Source organism: Sinocyclocheilus rhinocerous, unplaced genomic scaffold (assembly GCF_001515625.1).
Source record: "Sinocyclocheilus rhinocerous isolate Xijiao unplaced genomic scaffold, SAMN03320098_v1.1 scaffold1965, whole genome shotgun sequence".
Lineage (NCBI taxonomy): Eukaryota > Metazoa > Chordata > Actinopteri > Cypriniformes > Cyprinidae > Sinocyclocheilus > Sinocyclocheilus rhinocerous.
The window spans coordinates 1,158,778-1,179,027 of record NW_015625577.1 but is presented as its reverse complement, the minus strand read 5'-3'; the positions used below and the strand labels follow the sequence as shown (position 1 = coordinate 1,179,027).

General features: G+C 36.9%; 1 protein-coding gene across 7 annotated transcripts in view; it reads right to left on the bottom strand.

Annotated features, from left to right (window-relative positions):
• Positions 1–1,581: 1,581 nt before the first annotated feature.
• The window catches only part of mag (myelin associated glycoprotein), a 23,228-nt gene continuing 4,559 nt past the window's right edge, over positions 1,582–20,250 (bottom strand). The window contains exons 1-13 of one of the 7 annotated variants that reach the window (XM_016568260.1): positions 18,362–18,646; positions 11,567–11,658; positions 9,803–9,943; positions 8,809–8,885; positions 8,257–8,625; positions 7,349–7,645; positions 7,010–7,267; positions 6,527–6,787; positions 4,814–5,122; positions 4,630–4,729; positions 3,469–3,571; positions 2,064–2,117; positions 1,582–1,743 (exon numbers count right to left, since the gene is read on the bottom strand). In XM_016568260.1, the coding sequence (XP_016423746.1) occupies positions 1,582–1,743; positions 2,064–2,117; positions 3,469–3,571; positions 4,630–4,729; positions 4,814–5,122; positions 6,527–6,787; positions 7,010–7,267; positions 7,349–7,645; positions 8,257–8,625; positions 8,809–8,857 (1,962 nt within the window). In that variant the 5' untranslated portion in view covers positions 8,858–8,885; positions 9,803–9,943; positions 11,567–11,658; positions 18,362–18,646. Of the gene's footprint in view, positions 1,744–2,063; positions 2,118–3,468; positions 3,572–4,629; positions 4,730–4,813; positions 5,123–6,526; positions 6,788–7,009; positions 7,268–7,348; positions 7,646–8,256; positions 8,626–8,808; positions 8,886–9,802; positions 9,944–11,566; positions 11,659–18,361; positions 18,647–20,250 lie in introns of those variants that run through there. The other 6 variants (XM_016568277.1, XM_016568268.1, XM_016568252.1 and 3 more) reach the window with 6 other exon arrangements.

Here is a 20,250-nt window from a genome sequence, read left to right as displayed (position 1 = left end):
ATGTTAAGCTTTGGCAAAGCAAGTAAGCAAACTCATACGAAGAAATTTTGTCAATTAAAAAGTCACCAACTTACTCACCTCAGCTGTTGAAATTCCCGCCACTGAAGTGACAAAAAATCTGTTGTCCTGATGTCACTAAAGTGGATGGCCTTTTCTTAAAGGGGCGGATTCCCCAATACGACAGGGTGGACAACCATTCAAGGGACATGGACAAACTCTTCTTTTTTATTAAATAAAAATATAGTTTTTATTACCAAATGATCAAAACACTCAAATTGAGTAATCTCTTATTTAACAAAATATTAATAGGGGGAATTTTTATTTTTATTTTATGATGACTGTATTCTACTCTCATTCAAATTTAATGAGCAGTGCATGGGACATAGCAAAATAACACGCATCCTCTTACACAAAAAAAAAAAAAAAAACTAGAAAATGTATCTAAAGAGCCAAGTAATGCTTTGTTATGAATATAAAAACTTAGCCTAATATAACACACCCTTTAGTCATTTTTATGTTAAGTTATCATGGCAAATGAGTTATTTATGTACAGGACACCAAAAGGCACCCTACAGTGATACTGACCCAACCAGTGCCACACCTGTACCGAATAGATGCGTTTTTGTAAGAAAAATATCCATATTTAAAACATTAGAAAGCATCCATAGAAACTTCCATAGAAAGCATGGGAGTTTCTCTAACTTCCACTAACTGTCGTACGCGCAAGCAGTTCTTGACGGATGACATAAGATGTATGCATAGCACATGTGCCAGTGAGAAGTGACAAACACGGAAATGCGGAGGAGAGCAAAACAAAACACCGGTCACGAATTAGAAGTACAAAACGAGGATTTGTAAAGAAAAATGTCAGATGTTTTCGATATAAGCCAAGAGGAGACTGGTTTTCCTTTGCTAAAGTAAGGAAACTTTGCTTCCTTTGCTCCTGTAAACAAACATTGGTTCTCGCGAGACTAGCATATACGTCATCCACCCGGAATGGCCTGCGTGTACGACAGTTAGCGGAATTTAGAGAAAACGGTTTCTAACGTTTTAATTATGGATATATTTCTTACAAAAACACATCTATTTGCTACAGGAGGACTTTATTCACCCCCCGGAGCAGCGTGGCATTGTTTAGTATGGATGGATGCACTTTATTGGACTGTTAAATGAAAACACCCACCCACTGCCATTACAAAGCTTGGAAGAGTCGGGACAATGTTTTAACATAACTTCGATTGGATTCGTCTGAAAAAAGAAAGTCATATAGACAGACCTATGATGCCCTGAGGGTGAGTAAATCATGGGCTAATTTAAATTTTTGGTTGAACTAACCCTTTAACTTTGAGGGATCTGTCAACTTGCATTATAATGCACACAGATTATTTTTATGAAAATATGTTTTTTCTTTATTCCAATAAATCTTCTGGAAAAGCAGTTTCTCCAAGAACATGTACAAATAAAGCGAATTAACCTGTTTATCATTTTGTTTACTTTATTTGTTGTTTCACTTTTAAAGAAGACTGGCGTCATTTGAGGCTGGAGACTTTTATTAAACAAAAAGAAAGCAAGCAAAGCGATTCATTTGGCCTTAATTTCAGTGTAGTCGCTGCCGTCACCATCAGCCCTCCTGAAGCCTCCCTCCCGGTGTCGTCCATGGAGAAACTCTAGGGCGGCGTAATTCAGCTCTTGCCTCTCCATGCCTGCCATCGGGCCAACAGATTGGTAATCACTGTCGTCTCCCTGTAAAAATAATTTAGGGAAATATTTAAGCACAATATTTGGAGGCAGAGCAGGAAAACCTTGGTCATGTCAAAATAAAAGTCCTTAACAAGACACTTAAAAGCACTGTTAGCAATTAGCCGCTAAACAGAATGAGGTAGCCAGCGCATGAACTATTAGCTTCCAGGCAGCAGTGAACAGCATTGTTAAAACAGAAATAAATCTAAATCATTTTTGTAGTAACTGAATTTTTTCTCAAAATATTTTACTTTTATTGTTGTCTAGTGCTTATTTCACCTCCACCAATTTGTTTACATGCTCATCTTAAATTTCAGCCTTACCGTGCCTTCCTCTAGGATGGAGTTAAACTTTGAGCCCAGGAGCTCAGTCTTAAGCTATGTTAGGGGAAGAAAAAGAGACAGAGAATGCATAGAAAGCAATGAAAGAGGAGAGAATATAGGTCAGGAAATGCTCTAAGCATAGGCATACACTGGAACTCTCAGTTGTGACGTACCATCCACACTTGGCTTTGTGACAGTGCCTATATTCAAGATAGCATATGCAATTTGCAATATGCAATTTGTTTTTCCATAGACTATGCAGATGACTTATTATAATACATTTAATACATGCAACAGAGCACACTGTATCCTCCAATGCAAAAGTTTCACTTGGCCTTCCATTTCTAGTGTAACTATTAAAGTGGAGGTTTTCAGCCATCTCTTTATTAATTAATGGTTTGATTTGACTTCCAAGACATTTATCGACAAAATTTGTTAAAGAATTGAAAATAACTTCTCATTTACAGGATGATAATTGTATATTACCCGCATGCAACATGATGAGGTCATGTCACAACAATGTAGCATAAAGTTGAGAAATAGTGCCTCTCTTGCACTTACTATTTTTTTTTAAATAGTAGCATAAAGTGTATAATGTGCAATATTAAGTGAGTAGTGAGCTAGCATACCATTCTGATCATAGCAGATGTCAGGTCTGTAAACTGAATGGTTTCCCTCTTTAAAGGGATAGTTCACCCAAAAATGAAAATTCTGTCATTAGTTACTCACCCTCATGTCGTTCCAAACCCGTAAGACCTTCGTTCATCTTCAGAACACAAATTAAGATTTTTTTTTATTAAATCCGAGAGCTCTCAGACCCTCCATAGACAGCAACACAACTGCAATGTTCCGAGGTCCAGAAAAGTATTCTCGTAGCTTCGTAAAATTACAGTTGAACCCCTGATGTCACATGGACTATTTTACCAATGTCCTTGCTGTTTCTGGACCTGGGAACATTACAGTTGTGTTGCTGTCTATGCAGGGTCTGAGAGCTCTCGGATTTCATCAAAAATACCTTAATTTGTGTTCTGAAGATGAACGAAGGTCTTTACGGTTTTGGAACGACATGATGGTGAGTAATTAATGACAGAATTTTCATTTTTGGGTGAACTATCCCTTTAAATCATTATCTAAAAATTCAGTACAGAGTATGTAGGAATAATATATGGGCAATTCTTTTTAATATGTGGTTCCTGATTGTTTTAATGCTAAGGCTAAGTGTGGAAAGCTAATTACAACTAGAGAAGAGCCAGTATATAATATCATTTGCCACAAATATGCATGAAAAAGACCACATAATGTTGATTATTTTATTATACGGTGTGCACACTTTTATTTTGTATTATCACTGTGTGCAAGTACTGTATACTGTGTGGGTGATTTATTCATTATTGCAATATCTCACCACTTTTTTCCTGAGACTCTGTTTGTCCTTCTTGACTGCGCTGTAGAACATTGAGGGATTCTCCACTTTAGATCCCACGTCCTGCCCAGGGTTACCATTCTCTCTGGGGGTGGAGTCAGAGAATCAGACTCTGTCTCACACTCAACCATACTGTAAACTAACTGGCTTGCGGCAACACTTTAAAGGGATAGTTGATCCAAAAATCAAACTTCTGTCATTTTTTACTCATCCTCATGACACTGCAAACCTGTATGACTGACTTTCTTCAGTGGAACACAAACCAAGACATTTTGCAGAATGTTTTAGCTGCTCTTTACCATACAATTCTTTGAGTCTGAGCTGCTCTTTTCCATCCAATGAATGGAGACTGGGGTCGACCTTCAAAAAATGATAAGCTTCAATCGATTTCAACGATCATTGGTCACAAGACATGAAAAACCAATTAATATCTTTGTGCATTATTTTTTATTTACATTTTTTGTGAACATTTTTATGTAATATCTTTTTATCTCTTTCAGTGGTTGACAGACCTTGTTCTTTTACATTGTATGGAAAAGAACAGCTTGGACATTCAGCAAAATATTTTTGCTTGTGTTCCTTCAGAAGAAAGAAAACCATATGGTGAGTAAAAGAGAGAATTTAAATTTTTAGGTCAACTATTCCTTTAAGCCTGGGCATCCATTTTAACACAAGGGGATCATTGCAACCCCTTAAATAAAACTGGCATTGTGCCACAGTGTCAAGTTTGGGAGTGTTTCGTTTTGATTTCCAATGGGATGTTTTATTTTGTCTTGCAAAATGAGATAGGAGCAGGGTGTTTGCTGCAGAGCTCAGTGGTTTTGAGGCTGAAAAGCAATGGCATGGGGCAATTGAACCTGCAATAGATTTGTTAGTCTGCAGTTTCATGCACAATGTGGCATGTTTACCATCGTACCAAGCAATCAAATTGGATCATCTGTGAGTGGGTTATGGCTTGAAAACCAAAATTGGATCATCTGTGAGTGGGTTATGGTTTGAAAACCAAATGCCAAAAAAAACAAAAAAACAAAACTGAACATGGATGACTAGGCTTGGGTGTTTTGATACCTACAAACCCCAGTCCCAACCCACAAACTCCACCTGAATGTTCTTCTCCCAGTCTTTCTGGTGAAGGATACTCACTTTTTATTATTCTGACCCACGTATCTCACAGCTGCGATGATGAAGGCGATGACTGCCACACCTCCGATAGTCCCCACTATGACGGCCATCATGAACTTTTCTGAAAGAGTGTGTAGAGTTCATTGATGATACATCAAAATCGCATTAACAGTTGCACATGTGGTTTCAGTAAAGGTCTACTTACTCTCCTGCTGCAGTTCCAAGCGGATGGTCTCGGAGCCGTACATGTTGCTGATGCTGCAGTGAACATGGACAGCAGTATCACCATTGTTCCCCCTTTCACCCTTGTCCTGGAGCTTGATGATGCCAGTGGACGTGTACCCATCTGAGTATGTGCGGTAGTTAAACAGGCTGTTGGAGTCGTTGATGGTGATGTTGAGGTCTGGCAGGTAGAATTCAATCACAGGCTCAGGGTTTCCCGATGCAATGCACACACACTGAACGCCCTCACGGACTATAGTGCACTTAGAGTCGTCAAGGAGGATGGGGGCAACTGGGAAAATTGAGCAGAAATAGTCAAAAAGCATATCTATGAATGTTGTCACACTACTACAACTCAAGTCACTCGCATGAGTCTCTAATCCATCTCATGTCCAAGATCATTTTTTGAGGAGCATTGGAGGATGGGGGCAACTGGGAAAATTGAGCAGAAATAGTCAAAAAGCATATCTATGAATGTTGTCACACTACTACAACTCAAGTCAGTCGCATGAGTCTCTAATCCATCTCATGTCCAAGATCATTTTTTGAGGAGCATTTGGACCTGGACTTGGACTTAGTCATAGAAAATAAGGTCTTGGACATTAGACGGACTTACGTCCCAGTCTGGACTTGAGTACTGCAACACTGGCATCTCTAACTTCAACTATTCTACATTCATCTATGCCAGAGGTGTCAAATTCAGTTCCTGGAGGGCCACTGTCCTGCAGAGTTTAACGCCAACCCTAATTAAACACACCTGAACCAGCTAATCAAGATCTTCAGGATTACTAGAAACTTCCAGGCAGGTGTTTTGGAGCTACACTGTGCAGGACAGTGGCCCTGTAGGACCAGAGTTTGACAAATGTGATCTGTGCTCATCTTGCCATCTTAAAGGGATAGTTCACCCCAAAATGAAAATTATGTCATTAATTACTCACCCTCATGTCGTTCCAAACCCGTAAGACATTCATTCATCTTCATAACACAAATTAAGATATTTTTTGATGAAATCTGAGAGCTTTCTGACCCTGCATAGACAGCAAGGGTACTACCATGTTCAAGGCCCAGAAAGGTAGTAAGGACATTGTTAAAATCCTCCATGTGATATCAGTGGTTCAACCTTAATTTTATAAAGCTACAAGAATAGTTTTTGCTCGCAAAGAAAACAAAAGTAACAAATTAATTCAACAATTTCTTCTCTTCCGTGTCAGTCTTTGACGTGCATTCACGAGAGTAAAATGACGCATGCCTGTGGTGCTGAATGAAGTTATTTTTGTTTTCTTTGCACACAAAATGTATTTTCATAGCTTCATATAATTAAAGTTGAACCACAGATATCACATGGACTATTTTATCAATGTCCTTACTACCTTTCTGGGCCTTGAACGTGGTAGTTGCGTAGTAGCTGTCTATGCAGGGTCAGAAAGCTCTCGGATTTCATCAAAAATATCTTAATTTGTGTTATTAAGATGAACGAAGGTCTTACGGGGTTTGGAACAACTTGAGGGTGAGTAATTGCGAGTAATGACAAAATTTTCATTTTTGGGTAAACTATCCCTTTAAGGCTTCACACAGGTTGAACACAAGCCAAAACCAACTTTTCTTTGGAGAAAACGTTTCCATTTACTGTCCCCTAAGCATAATCACAGTCTACTGGCTCAGTTTCTCAACTGGTCAGTCTTTTCCAGTGACTTACATTCTACCGTAATGTTAAGTGAGTTGCTGGCTCGTCCGTGTTCATTCTCAGCTAGACAGCGGTAGACTCCGTGAGCCTGCGGCGTGATCTCGTGCAGCTCAAGCACGGATCCCTCCTCTGCTGTGATGGTACCCACCAGTTCCCCATCCTTCAGCCAGGTCAACGTGGGCATTGGGTTTCCTTTGCTGTTGCACTGTAGGGAAACTGAAGATCCTTCCAACAACGTTAGAGATTCATTGATCCATGGCTCCCGTGGAGGATCTTCCAGTTTGAGAGGAAATAATGAAGAATGTTCAGATGGATAATGGAATACTAGCATATCGCTTATGCTGCCATACAACGTATTTACAATCAAAAAACTTTTTTTGCAAAAACTATAGCCAATGGCTGCTTCCAAAAACACCCCATTCCCTAAAGTATAGCTTACAGTAGCGTTAAATGGTTAATATTGCAATACACAAGAGTGCATGAACTTTTACTTACAATTTACTGCCAGATACATGGATGTGTTCATGCTGCCATAGCCATTGTCACCAACGCAGGTATAGACACCTTCCTCCTCTGGGGTCAGGTTATCCAGAGGCAGCGAAGAGTTTGAGGCAACTTCTGACATCAGCTCTTTGTCTCCAAAATACCAGGTTATTCTGGGGGCTGGATTACTGTCCACATCACAGTGCAGGACCACCGAGCTTCCTTCCATTACCTCTTGAGACACATTTACCCACACAGTTCGAGGGGCGTCTACAGATAAGAGGATAAGTCAGTACATATTGTCTCTGTGATTAACATGCAGTCATAAAATAGTGATTTGGTGGAACTCACACTTGATGTCCAGTGAAATGAGGCGTTCATAAAAAAAGGTGGTGTTTTCGAAATGAACCCGGCAGCCCAGCAGCTGGCCATTGTGCATGGGTTTGGGTGTGAAGGTGAGGGTGCTGGACAGTACCGCGGTGTTGCTTTCCTCAACATTGTCAGGGGTGAAAACAGGGTCAGGCAGGTAGTCTGTGTACATCCAGTGGATCTGTGGACTCATGTCTGGACAATTGTCTGGGACATAACAGGTCAAGTCCAGGCTTTGGTCACTAACGATCTCCTCTGGAACATCGATGTTGGGCTGATCTAGAGGGGGAAGAGATATTTAAAGTCAATATTAAGTAAAAACAGACCATTTTTTCCATTTTAATATGCATTTTTGGTTTTAATGTGCATTTTTCATCAAGCAAAATAGCTATTTATTCATTGTTTTAACAAATTTGCATTCAGGTCTGGTTCCATTCTTCTACAGAACACCTCCTTTCCACAATCCAAAGTCCCGCCCTACATATTAAATATGCTGTTTGATCCAGAAATACATCTTACTATGAAAGTAAATTGATTGTGGTTGAAATGTTGACTTCAAATGCTAGACCAAATGCGTTTCATGTTGACTTCAAATGCTAGACCAACAATGTTTTAGTAACCACACTGCAAAGATTTATATTCTTATTCTTATTCATTTACCCACCCTCAAGTCGTTCTAAACCTTTACGAATTTCTTTCTTGTGTGGAACACAAAATAAGATATTCTGAACATTTTTCACATTATCTTCTTTTAAGTTCCACAGAAACTCATACAGTTTTAGAATAAGGTGAGGGTAAGTAAATGATGACAACATTTTCATTTTTGTTTGGATTTTAAATATTATTACTTGGAGACACATCAAAAATGAATAATTAAAAAATGGCCTTACCCAACACCTGTAGTTTTGTGAAGTCAGGGTAAGTGTAGATGTTTGCGCCACCCAGGTCTGCCCTGAAGTAATACCTCCCAGAATGTTCCACGCCAACATTATTTATCAGCAGAGTGCAGTTTTTTTGCGTCAAGTCACCAAGGAGCTTGGTCCGTCCTTTGTAACTTTCATGAACAATATCTGTGCGTGACTTATACACCACTGGGGGGAAAAGCTGGGGGTAGGGGTGGCCGAAATACCAGATCCCGTGGACCCCTCTGTAAGGCCTGATGCCGGAGGGGTATGTGAATGAACAGGGTATAACCACACAGGAGTTTGTCATGGCTGAAATGTCTCTGGGCATCCACACATTCCACTGAGCACTTACATCTGTTCAGAGAAAGCGAGAAGAGCGCAGGTAATTTAGTTAATAAAATAACACCATTGTATTACCATGTCTCTTGGATGTGTACTATAGTGATACCATGATTTTGAACATGTACCATAGTGTCTCAGCAGCATTAACCAAAGGAACCATAGAAACAGCATGTTCGATTCAGAAGAAGTTGTTACCTTTCAGAATAAGCAGCAGAGGCAACAGCAGCAGCTCCAAGCCCTTCATGGTCTGTTTAACTCTGGACCATAGACCTCTGTTACAAAACCAGCACATGCATCAGCAAGACAAACAGACTCTACTAACACAATTGCACTTGTTGTTCTCTTGTTCTCTTAAGAGATGGGGAGAAAAGGAGTGACGGTTCAGGATATGACATGAGCCTTGTGTAAAATTTGTTTTGCCTGTATATATATAAGTTTTGATGTGCAGTGTATTTTTTAACACAAAGTTCACATGATTTAACGTGTTTTGGACATATTTCACCCCAGAACCATGAGGGAAAAAAAGTTAATTTATTTATTTTAATTTTATTTTTTTAAAGAAAATAATGCCTATTTTAGGACTAAAATGATAAATAATCATTGTACTTCCTTAAAATGTATGCTTATTTAAATCAATAAAATGTTAATTTCTTTCTATATTATAGTAATGAGAAAAAACTTTAAGAATAAAAAAACCCCCCGCAAATATGCAGATGCACAAATGCAGAATTACAATAATGAAAATAAAAAAACAACAATAATGGTACAACAACTGTTTAGGCAAAATATAAATTTTCTTTCCTTTTTTATTTTATTTTAGGGTGAAATGTGACCTGGACATGTTTCTGAAGGATTCACCCTATTCTATGACATAAATATTAGAAAATAGAGGTGCAGCTGGGGTGGTGGATTAATGACAAAATAATTGTTACAGAAGTCGAGTACTGTAAGCCGCCCCTTGTGTTGTGATCGTCAGAATTAGGCAAACAGGTTTAATTTAGTACTCCATGATATGGTTCATTAAGTGAGAGGGAGAGAAAGAGAGAGAGAGAGAGCTCTAAATAAATCCTATATCTTATATCTATATCTTTTGATAAATATCTTATGCTGCTTCTCATATATACTATGAATTATCTAATAGTTTTGGACACTTCTAAAATGTCTATTTGTATTTGTTTTAGATTTGCACCTTGAAATGCTGGCAGAGTGTGCTGAACCACAACCAACTTTAATTCCCTCTCCAACGGTGAACAAGCCGCTGCTGTTCTTCCCTCACAAACAAGGGGGCGTTCTCTCACAGCACATCAATTCAGCTTCTCTTCTGATTTGTCTTAAAACAACAACAAAGAAATGACATCAATATCAAGAAGCAACATTAGCTCTCTTAACCCACAGACACACTTTCTCTGACAGACTGACGCACACCGTACAGGGCCGCAGTGTGTGGGAGAGGAGAATTGCTCGCTATGAGCATACGACGTCAACCCTTGCGTGTTTGGCGCGCATACAGAAAGCACTGTTCATGATATGACACATCATCCATAGCACATTCATCCACGCTCACCCAGCAGCCTCTGTTGACTTTATTCACGCGCTTGTCAGTGGTGTTGTGTGTGCTTTACAAACGAGCGCGCGCATCTCCTGAAGACTTCAGAGCAGACGGGGACTACAGACGGTGGCTGATAAATGGATTGTTCTTGAAATCTCCAAGATTATTATATTAGAAATATTCCCCTGATAGCTCACGAGTTTGATGCAGTTGTTGAACCAATTAAATTTACGAGATGACAGAGGACTGTTAATCCAACTTTTATAGGTAGGCTACATGTCTTAATATATAAAAACAGTCAAGATTGCCCCCCCACACAACTGTAGTTTAAATTTACAGTATTTTTCAGTAGTAGTTATTAATTATTTTAATCAAATAATAATTATATGTGGTGGAAAACACGCGATCCGCCTTCTTATTTATTAGCTATGTGTAAAATATATTATTTCCGTAGCCCTACTATTACAGCAATGTACCACATACATTGTTGACTGCAAGTTATGACCAGATTTATGTCACCTTATAAATACATTCTGTTATCATTTTCACACCCTCATGTTAAAAATAAATAAATAGAATCAATGCAATGTTTTGGACCCCACTGACTTTCATTGCATGGACAAAAACAGACAAGTTATTCTTTAAAATGTCTTTTTCTTTTCTTTTTTTTCACAGGAATGAAAAATGAGGGTAAATAAATAATGACAAAATGTTCATATTTTGGCTAAACTATTCTTGTGTGAGTAAACAACTCTAATTTATTTACCACAATGCAATCAGTTCATTAAAAGTAAATGAATTCATAATAGGCCTGGATAATGTTCAAGACTAGTCACCATAATGGTGATTTAAAACAAAAACAACTACTTACAATTATTATCCCAATATCTAATGCAATATGATTTTTACAGCATTTTTTGTTATGACAGAAACAAATACAGTAAAACAATAATCTGCAATAAAAATGGTCTTACAACCAGGCTTCATGTTCTGTATGTAAAATATATTGTTCTTTTTTTTCAGAAATATTTCATACACAAAAAAAACCCCACAGTATTTTCTTATAATGACTTTTGAATGCTATCAATCCTGGCAATATTTTACAGTGCATATTGCAATAATTGAAGCCTTCCGGAAATGGCTCATTAAACAAACATCCCAAGCAGCCTTTTTATTCTTGTTAATCATAACCGAATAATTATAATGACACCAGCTGTTCCAGACAAACAGAACTAATTTATATGCCCATCACACAAGATTTAAGAGGCAGCAAACTGCTGTTGCTTGGAACTGAAACCCCTGGCAGCAAGCGTTAAAATGGATGAAGCAATTCCCAAGCCAAACAAACGGACCATTCATGCTCCACAAACAAGCCTTGAACCATCCAGGACACTTGCCTCATACCAGATCCAGATTCCACTCTTGGGCTCTTCTGAAGGGGAAGGACTGGTCTCTTGGCTCCTGGCTCTTCAAAGTCCTCCTGTTCTTCGTCCTTCCTCAGAGGTGTGGGAATGGGGGAAAATGACAAAGAGGGAGGGAGACGGAGATAGACAGATAGGGAGAGGAGAGGATGGAGACTTTTAGTTATAAGCTGGGCAAATGTGTGCCGTGGGCAGCCTTGAATCCTCATTTGTAAGTCGCTTTGGATAAAAGCGTCTGCTAAATGACTAAATAAATAAATAGAAATGTTTTTTTGAGCACCAAATCAGCATATTATAATAATTTCTCCGTGGGCAGCCTTGAATATGCAGACATTTCCCTCAGTGCATTCTTCTTCTCTAGCCCACATCGTACATTCCTCTCCATGACATCTCTCCTTTCTACCCTGGTCAAACCCTTTTGTTCCAGCCTGTCTGGGTAACACTGTTCCTCGTGGTTTTTAGGTATATTTCTGCTAGGGGTCAGATGATACCGTTGTGAATGAGTTTGGACTGGTTTCAGCTCCATGTAGGCTACACTGTATCCTGTAAATCGGCTGGAATTCATCTTCGCATGACTCACCTTGTGAGCTAAATCTGTGAAATATATTTTTTTCTCCATTGTGGTTCATTTTAACTCTACATGAAAACATAATGAACCCTATTTATTTCTTAATGCACATTCCTTGTCTTATTGCGAATGATTTATCAGTGCATGTTATTCCAAATTAAAAAAAAATCTGTAAACTTTCATCAAATGTAATGTTTTAGCAAAATCACATTCAGTAAGTCTTTAATTCAGCAAGGACACATTAATCGACCAAAAATGACCAGTAAAAACATAAATAATGTTACAAAAGATTTCTGTTTTCAAATAAATGCTGTTTTTTGAACTTTCCATTCAATAAAGAATCTTGAAAATGTATTGCAAAAAAATAGATGCTGAAAATTCAGCTTTGCATCACAGGAATAAATTACATTTTAAAATATTCAAATATAAAAGAGTTATTTTAAATTTTAATAATATTTCAGTTTTTTTTTTTACTGTTTTTGCTGTATTTTTAATGAAATAAATGCAGGCTTGTGGAGCATGAGAGATTTGTTTAAAAAAACATTTAAAAAAAAAATCGGTGAATGTCTTCAGGATTTTTTGGGCCATTTTCTTTTATTTGAAGTTTGTAGCAATATTTTGTATATCAATATTATTTAATCTAAATCAAAATACTATATATAATGGACAGTTGCCACAGGGACTCCCATAGTTGATAAAGGGGCTGTGGAACGAATGCACAACAGTGAGCCTGTGTGACATCAAGACGTACGACATGCCACAGCACCCCACACACACACTGGAAAGCGTCACCCCCCCCATTAACACACACACACACACACACACACACACACACACACATGAATAGCATAGCACATGCCAACACACTTAAATTGCAATGTGCGTCTTACATCAGTAAAGCTGCTAAATGACCTTTCTATGCTACTGCATCCCTCTCTCAATGAAAAGTTTGTGTTTGTGTAGTCAAATCTGTCTAATATTAAACAGCAGTTTGTTTATCCCAAACCATGTGGTATTGGAACCATGGTGTACTGTCTCGTACTACAAATGGGCTGCTTAAAATATAAGTGGCTGTTGGAAACAGCTATTGGCCAGTGCAGAAAGACAACTATAAAAAAAAAAAAGAAAAAAGAAAAAACTGTTTTCACCATTTAGTATGACTATATGATTGACAACACAATTTTTTACTATTACTACTACTATTATGTATTTATTTAAAAATGATTTAATTATAAAAAATGAAACAAATCAATAAAGAAATGTATTGCTATTGTAATGTAAAATAAAAAAGTATTTAATAAATAATAATAATTATTATTATTATTAAAATAATAATAAAATATACATTTTCATCATTTAAATCATAAAAATGAAACAAATCAGTAAGGCAATTACCATTGTAATGTATTTAATAACAATAATAATATTCAAAATAATGTTATTTTGTAATCAAACTAATAAATAAACATATATTACTTTAATAAATATATTACTTATACTAAAAATATATGACTTTCATACTTTAAAATAAAATATGTAAATAATAATAATAATATTTTTCCCTCAGTTCAGAAAATAGAGAAGTCTGCATAATACAGAAAAAGTGAAGTACTGAAAATATGAATATAATATAAAAAATATATTACTTTTGTACTTTAAAATAAAAATATGTAAATAATATAATATAATATAATATATAATAGAGGGTGTTTCTGGAGCTGAGAATATAGCAGAGTTGTGGAGACAACATTATTCTACTCTGTTTAATTGTGTAAAGAGTGTGCCATGTAAAGTGGAAGTATAGTCTCTAGTATGGATACAGGGAGTATTACAACAAATGAGGTTTATCAAGCAATAATTCAGCTTATAAATAGGAAAACTGGTGCTTTAGGTCAAATTACTGCTGAACACCTAAAATTTGCGAGCCCTAGGCTTGTGGTTCTTCTCGCAATTTGCTTCCCTGGTTTTATGATACATGGGCTGCTGCCAGAGTCGATGTTGTCAGTAACCTTGCTGCCTGTTATTAAGGATAAGGCTGGCAAGGTAGGTAGTTTGGATAACTATAGACCAATTGCTTTAGCAAGTGTTGTGTCAAAGGTTTTGGAAAGAACCATATTAGATTGATTAGGTGTTTATCTTGATACCACAGACAATCAGTTTGGTTTTAAGTCTCACCATAGTACTGATTTGTGTATATACGCTCTGAAGGAAGTTGTAGAACTCTATAAAAGACAAAATTCCACTGTTATAATCGGCTTTATTGATGCTTCTAAAGCTTTCGATAGAGTTAGTCATCAAAAGTTGTTCAGTAAACTAAGACAAAGGGGCGTACCTAATAGCATATTAAGAATTTTGACATATTGGTACACTAATCAAAGTATGCAGATAAAGTGGGGTAATTGTGTCTCAAATTAATTTAGTGTAAGTAATGGAGTGCGGCAAGGAGGTTTACTTTCACCAGCTCTTTTTAATGTCTATATGAATGAATTGTCCGAAGAATTAAGTGACTGCAGGACTGGATGTATGCTTGGTAATACCACAGTCAATCACTATATGTATGCTGATGATCTAGTTGTTTTTCCCCCAAGTAGTGCTGGTTTTCAACAGTTGCTTAATATATGTTCTGATTATGGGATTAGATATGTGCAATACAATACAAAAAAGAGTGTTGCCATGATATGTAGAACCAAAGAACATAGAGATTTGTATTTCCCAGATTTTTATTTATCAGGGCACGTTTTAAATGTATGTACTACAGCAAAATATTTAGATCATATCATTAATAATGAAATGAGTGATGATGATGATTTTATGTGTTCAGATCAGGTAAAGATAAACCTTTTTAGAGCATATTGTACTTCTTTTTATACTGCTCCTTTGTGGGTTAAGTTTAAGAAAGAGAGCCTATGTAAGCTTCAGGTTGTGTACAATGACTGTATGAGGATCCTGCTGAAAAAAACCCCCAAGATGGAGCAGTGCAAGTGATTTATTCTGTAAGGCAAGAGTACAATCATTCCCTGCTTTAATGAGAAATTTGATGTATACATTTATTTGTCGGCTGGACGATTCGCATAATAATATTATAATGTTGTTGTCAAATCCTAGGCTTACTGAAGTGCGATATCAGTCCTCTATGAGGAAGTATTGGTATAACCGTCTTTTTTAATGTGTATTGTTTTGGTTTGTATTGTGTGTTTCTTGTTAATGGACCTTGAGTCTGGAAATAAAATTGAATAATAATAATAATAATAATAATTTATTTTTCCTAAGTTAAGAAAATAGAGAAGTCTGCATAATACATAAAAAGTAAAGTAAGTACTAAAAATATGAATATAATATAAAACAAAAACTGACAGTTTTTAACAGGCAGGTTACAGAAACGTAAGTATTCAGCAGGTCATGTGATCTTAAATGGCTGCCCCCATGAGGCAACCCGCTCTATGTAAAATATAACAGTTTTTTTTTACCACTGATAGGATATTTATTGGAGTCTTTATTTAATAACTTAAAACATGATTTTAAAGATTTTCTGCATTTGTTTATGTATAATTGAGGTAATGAAGATAATTGAGAGTAATTAACTGATGTATTTTAAATGAAGGAAAATGACTGACTGCACCTTTAAACATCACTCAAGTCTTTCCTTGTGCTATAGATCTCTTCAGAACAGGTCTCTTCACAGCATGCTTTGCTGTCAGCCTGCGATGCGCCCTGCGTCCATAAGCCTGGGCACCCTCTAAATTTACCAAAGGAGCAGATGGTGGTAAAAACACGACTGCTGGCCCTCCCACACTGTTTGCTGTATAAGCGAGTATGGCTGAGAGTGTTTATGAATGTGCACTTAGTAAGGCATATTCTCAGTAACTTGCATAATTTCGGTGGGAGGGATTACAAATGCTTGTTAGTCAAAACACACAACATACTAAGATAAAACTATCAGCTTCATCACCAGGAGATCATTTCAGTATGGAGTAACAACTCTGGGATAATTAATAAAGTCCACATGCCATCAAACCTCAGAACAGAGCTCACGCAGCTCGTAGATTAGCAAGGCAATAATGCATAAATGGCTAAAGTGAGAAGCAATCCATCGATGAGTCGGACCGTAAATATCACTCAGATTCAAAATGATCCGATTCGAATATGTGTAAAATTTCATGAAGCAGCCCACCCACAAGAACGCTGCCAGGATGGAGGATGCTAATTGTCAAAATGTCCACTGCTTGCAACAATATCCTGTTGCATTATTAGGTTTACCGTGCTGCCGTCCACAAAATTGAAAAATGGGAAGACTCTCTATTGAAATTTATGAATAAAATGCAATTTTTATTGTGTATATTTAGTGTGTGTGTGTATGCATTTTATATATTTACAATTGGATATCTTCCAACAATGTATGTGTGTGTGTGTATATATATATATATATATATATATATATAGTGGTGTGAAAAAGTGTTGGCCCCCTTCCTGATTTCTTGTTTTTTTGCATGTTTGTCACACTTTGTTTCAGATCATCAAACAAATTTAAATGTTAGTCAAAGATAACACAAGTAAACACAACATGCAGTTTTTAAATGAAGGTTTTTATTATTAAGCGAAAACAAAATCCAAAACTACACGGCCCTGTGTGAAGAAGTGTTTGCCCCCCTGTTAAAACTGTGGTTTATCACACCTCAATATATATATATTATATATATATATATATATATATATATATATATACACTCTATGTGTGTGTATATATATATATTTTTTAAATGAATATATACAGTATATATATTCACACATGCGCACACACACACATTTTATTTTGAATACAAAATTATTTATAATTTAACAATATATATCTATGTATATATCTCTGTGTGTATAGTATAGTTTTATATAGTAAACAATCCTCATTTCTATATATTTTAGATTATATATTGTATATCTACAATTAAAAATAAATAATAAAATAATGACATTTAAAAAAATGTATTACATGAAATAAGTAAAAAATAAAAATATAGTAAAAATTCCTTGAGAATAAAAGTAAATAAAACTGGATGTGATAGAAGATATACTCTTGTATATATGAACATACTGTAACAATTGTGCTTTCTAGATATTCCACAGCTATAGGGGCAGATGGCAGTCTCAGTAGTCTACCTTCACTACATAGCTGCTTCCTGTCCACGATTCAGACTGTGAAGACAGAGGCCCAGGCCCAATTTAGCAGGCTAAGCCTTCCCACTCTCTTTGGGGAGAATCCATGCTAATCCACTGAAGTTACTCCTCAGTTTTTGATTCCCAGTGCCAAATTTTACATGCATGTCATGCAGCATTGTAACGCTTCAATTTACAAAAAAAGTCTAGAAATATATTTCAACCCAGAAAATATGTTCAAAAACAGGAGCATCTAGAAGACAGAGATCATTTAAGATTCTATAAAATAGATTAATAAAGTTTTTCCTTGGTTATGGAGCAAGAAACAATGCAACAGGCTTTTTATTAACAGGCAATGGGAGAATCATGAGATTGACATGATCATTATTTCATCATTTGGGGCATCTTTGGCATCAAAATGTTCCAAAACCCCTGCTCTATACCTTACTGACCAGCCACTCCATAAAAATGCCCCAGGCTCCATGAATTTAAGCAACAACCCTGATAACAACTTCAAAATGAACCAAAATTCAACTCTGCTAAAATTGTCAGCACCAATGAATATAAACAAAAGCTGTTGTTCCATAGCAAAGTATGTTTATGAGTAATCCAGAACAGATCCAATATCACGCCACTCTGCTGCTAACCTAAAGTGGGATGTGATGAAGCCCTACAACGTCGTTCAAGTGAGTGATTGAGGTGTTTGGCAGGAAAATGTTGGCACAGCATGACACATAACCATGCATGACTGAACCATCATTCCCTCCCCTTCTGTACCTGAGCAGCTCTCAATTTACATCACATTTTTATGTTCTTCTCGTGACAATCTTTGAATTATTCTCAGTACATACAGTTTGTTTACTGACAGCAACAGCATGAACAACAGCCACGATCAGCCTCGATTTACTCCTCTAGTTTCGTTATACATCCAATATACTCTTATAAACTTATCTGTGCAGCAAAACACATTTGAAATACCCCAAAAACCCATACAGTAACATTTAACATAATTGATCATGATACAAAATCACCTAAAATGCTCTAAAATGCAATAAGACTCACCAGACAAAAGGTTCCTTCTCAAATGAAGCATTAATCAGCAGAGAAAAAGCATAGCATGACAAACACTCCCGATGAAACGCACGCATACGGATGGGATGGAGGCCTCTCTTGCTACCTTCTGTACCAAGCTCCAGGCGGGGCGGGCTGGACGGGGGGAGGAGGAGGTGGTGGTGGGCTCGTTTCTCTCCTCCTTTCAACTCCTCCGTTCTATATGAAAATGTCAGAGGCTCAGAGCGGGGAGCATTGTTCCATCCACTCAGGCCATTCATAAACGGACACCCACTCTGCTCAACCTACAATGCACTGCACTGTTCCTCCTGGCCGAGAGCACATGGATGTGGCAGCGTTCATAGCATAGGTCAATGCAACGGAGAATGAAGATGCCCCCACACTCTATGCATCATTTACAATGGATGCCATGAGAGGAATGCAAGCATTTACATTGGAGCGCTGCTTGGAGAGTGTTCCTGTGACTGAAAGTGGTTCTTTGAAACACATTGTTAATAAGAGAGCTATAAAAATAAAGGTTCTTTATTGGCATCTATGGTTTCATGAAGAACCTTCAAAATCCATGAACCTCTCCATTCCACAAAAGGTTCTATTTAGTGAAAAAAGTTCTTTAGATTTTTAAAATGTTCTTCACACTAAGAAAAAAAAAAGGTTCTTTGGGAAACAAAAATGGTTCTTCTATGGTATCACTGCATCTTTAAGGTACATTGTATCTTTATTTTTAAGTGTGTTTACCTGATAAGCCTAATGTTATAGAAGAACAAATAACTATCATAGTTTAGGTTCTTCATTGACATTTATGGTTCAATGAGGAACCTTTAACATCCATGGAATGCTTCCATTGCTAAAAGGGTTATTTATAGTGGAATAAGGTTCTTCAGTTTATTAAAGTGTTCTTCACACTAAAAAAATTGGATCTTTTTAAGAACTATTTACTGAAATGTTCTTTAGGGGGAACCCAAAATGGTTCTTCTATGCATGGCATTGCAGCTAAAAACCCCTTTTGGAAACTTGATTTTTTTGGAAAAGAGAACCCAGAAACCAATACGTTGATCTGAAGAACATTTAAAAGCCCTAATGAACCTTAAAACATTTAAAAGAACTTTTAAATGTAACAGCAAGAACATTCCATCTGTAAAACACCATATAAGGCAAAAATGGCTCTTTAAAAAAAGTGGGGCCTTCAGAGAACCTTTGTAGAACCTTTAAAGATAGTTCCTTGATTGAATGTTCTGGAGATCACATTTTAAGTTCTTCTAATCAACATATTGGCTAAGATCTTGAAAGCACCATGCATAGATGGGTTTTCAAAACAAATAAAAAGTTGAATCAGGCTTCCACAAACTTTTTGGTTCTAACAGGAATCTTGATTTTTAGAAGCTACTACAATGCTAGAACACTAACCACTGCACATCACCAAAAATATGTAATTGAAGTAACATCTAACTTAACAGAAACTCAAACACAACTGAGGGGCCACTAAGCATTAACTAAAATACACTTAACCCTGTTGAGTTGTCAATTGCAAGCTTAAAGTAATTTAGTAAACCGCATTGTGTCCAACTGTCTGGATGAAAACACACTGTTCCAGTTACTCCAGTTACAACACTCTGCACCAAAGAAATAAGTCAATCAGTATAGACGTAAATGCTCCAGAGCCTCGACAAACACCACACACACACTCCTGGCCCTTGTGCTTCTGTACATAGTGGCTATTGTTTAGGCCGTCCCGGGAGAGAACAGAACGGCCAGGCTGGAGCCTGACACCACACAACACAGGGAAGTCGATGCGCACAGCTAATTGTCTTAAAAATCACAACAATCACCCATTCACACTATTCATATATATATATATATATATATATTAGTGCTGTCAAACG